This window comes from Chelonoidis abingdonii, chromosome 17, assembly GCF_003597395.2.
Source record: "Chelonoidis abingdonii isolate Lonesome George chromosome 17, CheloAbing_2.0, whole genome shotgun sequence".
Lineage (NCBI taxonomy): Eukaryota > Metazoa > Chordata > Testudines > Testudinidae > Chelonoidis > Chelonoidis abingdonii.
In genome coordinates this window covers 9,618,429-9,625,710 of record NC_133785.1, presented here as the reverse complement: position 1 = coordinate 9,625,710, position 7,282 = coordinate 9,618,429, and the positions used below count along the sequence as shown (strand labels likewise).

At 46.7% G+C, this 7,282-nt stretch overlaps 1 protein-coding gene across 3 annotated transcripts in view; it reads right to left on the bottom strand.

Annotated features, from left to right (window-relative positions):
- RTN3 (reticulon 3) overlaps positions 1-6,505 on the bottom strand; it is a 42,277-nt gene extending 35,772 nt beyond the window's left edge. The window contains exon 1 of one of the 3 annotated variants that reach the window (XM_032804405.2): positions 6,168-6,505. In XM_032804405.2, the coding sequence (XP_032660296.2) occupies positions 6,168-6,297 (130 nt within the window). In that variant the 5' untranslated portion in view covers positions 6,298-6,505. The remainder of the gene's footprint in view (positions 1-6,167) is intronic. The other 2 variants (XM_075073239.1, XM_032804406.2) reach the window with 2 other exon arrangements.
- Positions 6,506-7,282: the final 777 nt, after the last annotated feature.

Sequence of the window (7,282 nt, the reverse complement as noted above, 5' to 3'; positions counted from 1 at the left end):
CTGCATCCGAGTTCAGATTGCTGTCCAGAGCGGTCAGTGGTGCACTGTGGGATACCGCCCGGAGGCCAATGTCGATTTGCGGCCACACTAACCCTAATCTGATATGTTTATATCGATTTTAGCGCTACTCCTCTCGTCGGGGAGGAGTACAGAAATCGATTTAAAAAGCCCTTTATATCGATATAAAGAGCATTGTAGTGTGTAATGCTGTTTAAATCGATTTAAACGCATAGCGTAGACCAGGCCTGAGTGACATAAGCTTCAAAAATACTATGCTTGTTAGACCAAAAGGTTTTACAACCTTAACCATGGAGCCTTGATCACTTTTGTTGTAAGCCATCCCTGTGATTTACCATTATTTAAGGGCTTGCTTTTGTTGCTAGGAAAATGCAGATCTCCCATAGTCAACAGCAGTTGTGAAAGAGTGGCTACAGAATGCAGCACTAAGTACCAGTGCTTGGATGAAGTGTTTTGATGCCTTTGTCTTTACCACTTAGTGGAATCACGGTGCACTTTTCTTACAGCAGCATTGCCATAACTAAGGGTTTCAGTGTTTCTTATATCTGACCTCTCACGCACCTCCCAAAGGAGAATATTAAACAGGATTGACTTGTTTTGCCAACTAAAGTCAGAACAACCATTAGCGTCCTCCTCCTCCCTAACAAAGTTTTAAGGACAGCCTGGATTATTATAACTGCCAATTTTGAGATCAGGGACTGGATGAGGCTCTCTTCAGATCCCCTTTCCACCACTTCAGAAACATCCAAAGGGGAGCACTAAGCAAAGCACTCCTGCCTATTCTCCCAGAAATCAGAAATTAAATCTAGACCAGGGATCGGCAACCTTTGGCATGCGGCTCGCCAGGGGAAGCACCCCGGTGGGCTGGGCTGGTTTGTTTACCTGTCACGTCCACAGGTTCAGCCGATCGCGGCTCCCACTGGCCACGGTTTATCATTCCAGGACAATGAGGGCGGCAGGAAGCGGTGCAGGCTGGCAAACAGCAGCCAGTGGGAGCCGCAATCGGCCGCCGAACCTGTGGATGCAACAGGTAAACAAACTGGCCCGGCCTGCCAGGGTACTTACCCTGGCGGGCTGTGTGCCAAAGGTTGCCAATTCCTGATCTAGACCTTTCGTACAGCAGCAATACTAACCACCATGCCACCTGGATTTAATGCCAAAGAATAAAGTTCAAGACTTCTGTCATCCTCTTCAATAAATGAAAAGTTCCTTCCATTTGCAAATGCGGTAGTGAGTCTGTTCTTAAACAATCATGTGTGTTTTCACCCTCTCATTTCAGGTACTCTATCCACTTACCTTTCCATCTAGCTTCATATCATTGGGATTTCCACTTCTTGAAGCCAACAAACTGGCTTAAGGACATTTACAAATTTTTCACATTACTTTGAGCAGACCGATCTCCAGCCCACACCATGAAAACATCCAGGAGTAAGGCCCAGATGCTTTCTCCTTAAGAGGATCACACATCATTTTGATTTTTTTAGCTGCAAACAGGACTATTTGTGGGACTGTCTGGTAACAGTGCAGTCTCATATGGACAGCGGATGTGTTTTTCCCATTGGTTAGCAGAAAATGAAGGTTCAGGAGCAACACAATAAGCCTGCAGCTAGCCCTTACTACTGCAGACTGCATTCAGTGGCACCACAAATGCTCCTTTGTGTCCCTACACTGGCAATATTGCAATTACAATATCACTGTAGTGCAACATGTCTAGTCACGACACTGCCAGGCTCTGAAACACTTCAGTGATGCAACAAGCAGTAAAGCCAACTACTAGTTATGTAGGTTTCTTTCCAAACAATGACCAGGACAGCATCCTGATGATACCAAACCAGCTGCAGGGCTGCTGTGTATGATAAAGAAAGCAAAAAAGGCCTGCTCCCCTCTTCTGTCAACTCTTCCATAATGAAGTACAGTAACAGAGTGAAAAGTTGCTGAGAAGTCTATGGTTAAGGTCTGCATATTTCTTAATCTCAGGATTGTTTCCCCACATTCTCTCCTGGCAAATCTGACCACTGGAGAAAATAAACTATTATTATTTGCAGTAAATATTCTGCAGCTCTTCAGCACCTTTCAAGCAAGGATTCATTATGCTTTATGCATTAAGGCTCAAAACCGTCCCCTAAGAAAGATACAAAAATATCATGGGGGAAATTGAGACACAGCAAGTGAATTGTCTTGTTAAAGTTACTCCGGGACAGAGCTCAGAACCAACTATTTCTATATCCAAGTCCCTGCGCTAGTGACAAGACAAACCTTAATCTCTCTGCCTTCTAAGACTCAGAGAATTATAAAGGTGATTCCCCAATGGCAAAAATGAAAGTATCTATAAACAGGGCCAATGATTTGCCTTAATTCGGTTATGATTTGTATTCCAGTGGTGGAGAGGTTCCAGATGAGCTTAGGGCCCCATGCATAGTGTAAAAAAACAAAAACAAAAAAAACCTTGCCCCAGAAAGCTTCATCTGGATTGACAAAATGTGAGAGAAAACTGAGGCATGGAATAGAAGGTACTTTGCTCAAAGTCAGAACAGGTCACTGGCAGAGCTGGGAATAAAGCCCAGGATTCCTGAGTCCCAGTTCAATGCCCTAATCATTAGGCTACATCACTTCTGTATAGCTCTCAACAGAAACCCCCTGTGTAACAGGGTTTCTCTGGAATACTGAATATTCTCTGGTATCTTCTTCAGGCTATGTGGGGAAAGGTGGGGAGGGAAAGAAATGTGGACAAGGGTAACAATTTTTAGAGTGAACAATACTGTATCTTGAAATGAAATGCTGAACATGTGGGCAGGGTAGCCTGGTAATCATGCCGCATCATTTAAAATAGTGTATCAAAGTTATCTTACAGGCTGAATGACAGGCATAAGGCAAGGCCAGAAAGTACAAGGCATTTTGCTGGGTTACAGTGATAACTATAAGAACACTTAAAAAAAATTGCATTCAGTGTAAGACAACCCTGATGACATAAGATGCATATGAGTGGTTTGTAACCAGCAATAAAATCTTAATTAACTTCTTTGCTATGATTTAAATCAGCAGAAGTCTATACATCTAAGGAATTACTGTATAATATTCATAGTGTTATTCTCTCTTACAAAGTAAGCATGCACAAAATCTGATTTTTCAGAAGTGCTAGGGACTAACAGCTCTCATTGACTCCAACTGGAATTATGACTGTGCAACATCAGTGAAACTCAGGCACAAGCAATTATGTATAAATAATTCACTAAGCAAACAGATGGTTTTAAATCTACAGAAGTGTTGCTGTTTCAAATGAAGGAGATAGTCCAAAATGTGGACTAACACCACACAAAGATTTTTTTAAAATGTTATTTGCAGAGGGATTTTAAAAAAAATGCAGTGCAAACAACATCTAGAACAAAAACAAGAATCCAGATAAGATATACAAATTACTATAATAAACATTTGGTTTTGTGAATGGAAAAAAAAAGCCAGATAGATTTAACCAACACTTTTTAAAATGCATCTGGTAGGCTACCTATGCTTTTAGTATAGCTACATTAACAAGTATTGAATTACCTTAATCCCCTGGGTACAGATAGGTAAACTGAACTGAAGTGAGTGCAAGTGATTTACCCAAGGTCACAGAGCAAGTTACACCCAGGATAAGAACCCAAGATTTCTGATGCCCAACCCATTCCATGTTCTAATCACTAGATCACACTGCCTCTCCAATAGCAGAAGACATGGATGTTGCATGCAAGTTGTACCAAAATGATGTGGCATATCATCCTGCATATGTTTTCATCTGAGCTTAAGGCAGAGACTGTGCATATTTAATATTCTTGGAAGACAGAGTCCACACCTGATTCTAGAAGTAACATGACCCTGAAGCCATTCTGCCTCCCGATTACAACTTGTCTGTTAAACCACAGTGCCAGTGGCCATCAAAATGGCTCAACGTTTATAGAGCACTAGCTTATCTGGAGGATTTGAGGACAAAGATTCCTCAGCTATCCTAGGAATCAAACACTTGTGGTGAATCAGAGAATAAATAGCCCTCAAATACTGGGTGAAAGGGCTGCATTTCAGAGCAGACAGGGTGATGGATTAACCTATAACCATGAAATCAAAGCACTAAACTGCTGAGTAATAACCTCCCTTTGCACCCCAGTTCAGGTACCAAGTAAAACATCTCAGAGGAGGGGGTGGAAAAGCAGCATGACGCAAGGTACCAGAAAGGCATACATTCAGACTTCAGCCCCACAGCATGCGGAGTATAAAACACGCTGCCTCATACTGCTTCACTTGCCCTTAACCCTACAGATCTGTCCTGTTCACAAGTAGGAAAGCCATTTCATCCCCTTTGAGATTAGACTCACTTGGCATTTCAATAGGGTGTTGGGGCTTTATGAGGAAAGGTGGAAACTGCTATACAGCTCATACGGTGAGATGAACGGCATCTAGAGCCACCCTGAAAAACTAGCTCCTCCACCAAATGAAATAAATTCTATCTAGTGAGAAAAACATGCGAGGCTGCTATATTACCACACACGAGACAGGGAATATAGTAAGCAAGCTAAAAAAGGAAGCCCCGTGCCATGAATTTCTAAAGCTAATCACTCATTTTTGCTCTGGATGTGTGCATCAAAAGATGAAATTGTGTCTATTATTGTTATGGCTGTTATAAGAGGCTCTGTCCCTTTAAGAGCTGTCACCTGTCCAGTCCCCCCTCCCCGACCTCCCCGCAAGGCATCTGCACTGCAGATCTTTGCAAGGGAAGCTAGCTTGCCAGTTCCGAACACCGAGCCCGACAGGGATACAAAAGGGAACTAAAGCACAGCCTCCTCCTCCTATTTTGGACAGCTCCCCCTAAATGCATGGGGGATTTAACCACACACTGCTTTGTTTGATATGCTCTCCCTCCACCCCCACTCCATTTAATGAGCTGCAAAATGACAAAAGAGAAAATTCGCAATTACCACCCCCTCAAAAACAGAGATCACTGCAAGTTTCCACCAGTCCCCCACTCCTCTTCCACCTGCCCTGAGAAATGTCTGGTTGAGAAAAGGATTTTCCTAGGAATTAATGTATCTTCCCACTGCCCATGTCTGGTATTAAACAATACAGGAGGATACGGTGTGTGTATACATCTTGCACCGTCTGCCACCCACCCCTTGCGGAGGGGTCCTCCAGTGGGTATTTTTAGACAATGCCTGTTGTTTTTGGGCACTCTAAAGGGAGAAATGTGTTGCTCTGCACAAGCGTCCTTTAGAGACAGGGATGGTAAGAGTCATCGCCAGTTTGGGAGCTTCAGCAAGATCTGGTGAGGGTGAACACCACCAAAGGCAAAGGGAATCTACCCTATCCCCTCCCTTAAGTTCAGACACTGCTCCCTGACCCAGTTCCTGCTCTGATGCCGGAGGGGTCACTGTCAGAATGAAACTAGAAAGTGCAACACAAACATTCCACAATCTCCACCTCCCCAATCCGAGTCCCCTGTCTCAACCCCCTGCCACCCACCCAAACTCACCCTGCCCTAAAATCACACCCTTAACTATCCAAATCCACACTATCTACCCAGCCCCAATCCAAACCCCACCACAATTCTCGCCCCGAATGGGGAACCATGCCTTAACTCCCACTATCACCCCAATCCACCCACTTCCTACCCTAGACTCAGCCCCCTGAAAAACATCCATGCCCCTAAACTCAGTCCCTCGAGCTTCTCCCATCCTCAATTCAAGCCCCACACACCAAATTCCTGCCCCCTTGTACTTCAGAGTCCCTCACTAGCCCCCCAAACAACAATCCTCATCCCCTCCCCCAAATCCTACAGCTCTGAATCCCACGCCCCTCGCCTCAATCCATCCTCCTGCCTGAGGCCCCTTACCCCAAATCTCAGCCCACTGAGATCGCACCGCCCACTCACCCGCCAAACCCAAACTGCCCCCCAGCTCCTAATGCCAGAGCCCCTCCCCGCCGGCGGCTCCTCTCTCTCGCCACCCCCCACGCGGGCTGTTCCCTCCTCATCGCCCCCGCCCCCCACCTGTCATCAGGCTGTTCCGCTCGGGCTCTGCCCACTCAGCTACTTACCCGGCTCTTCCCAGTCTCTGCACCGGCTGTTCCCCCCATTCGCCGCCGCTCCCCCCCGGCTGTTCCTTGCCCCCCCCCCCGGCTCTTACCGGCGCAGGACTGGGAGCTGCTCCCCTTACAGTAGCGGCCGCCCGCGGGGATCGGGCTGGTACCCGGCTCAGAGGGGCCCCCTCCGGCGGAGGAGGAGATATACGGCGACTGGGTGGCGGGGTCGGCCATCTCCGCGACAGCAACAGGAGCCTCAACAGACTATGCGTCCGTCCCTCACGGCGCGAAGATACGGACTGGACTAACGCCGCGCAACGGACCTTGGTCCTCCTAGGACGGATTGGGAGGGCTGCTCACTGCGCATGCGCCATTGGGGAGGGCTGAGACGAAGGCGTACACTACGCAAGCGCTTGTAGCTGGAGGCCGGACAGTTAGGCACCGGGCATGCGCCGCTGGAACAGAGTGAGGCTCGGAACGCGCAGGCGCCAACGGACGCGAGGTATTCACTGCGCGGGTTGCTGCGCCTCTTGAATTTCAGTGTTGGAAGCTGCTCATTATGCTGTGGGCAAGGGCGGAGTGCCTCATCCTTCTACGCATGCGTACTGGATATCGCGGACTGAGACTAAACATATGCGCCTGGGCACCAGGAAAGCGGACTAGGGCGGGTGATGCCTTTCTGAGTTGAGGCAGGAGGGCGCGTGCAGCTCTGAATTGATTCTTTGGTTTGAGTTTAATGGGAAGGGAGAATTTTTCTTTCATTTATTTCCCTCCACTCTTTTTCCCATAATTTCTGTCCTTTCCCCATCTTCTTATGTCGTCCATTCCCCCCTTTTGTCACTTTCGTTTTCTCTATTTTCCCATTCCCTCTTTCAATTTTCTTTTCATCTTTCCCTTCTCTCTCAACTAAAAAAGGCATTTAAATACATTTCCTTTCAAACAGTCCCTCCCCAGAGCAATGGGGCTGGGACTCAACACCTCAGTGAGGTGCATGGGGTGGCTCCACTCTGAGTGATTGTCACAGGCAGACATGGCTTCCTGTTCTTGGAGCTATTGTCTCAGGCTCTCTGTAGATGCTGGCAGATGCCACAACATTAGTTACAACTGGCCCATCCTTTCAAACTTTTCTCCACAACCACAGAAGCTAGAAACTTCCTTTGTTTATAAATGGAAACTGAGCTTTTGTTGCAATCATATGATTCCAGAAGCTGCCATCCAA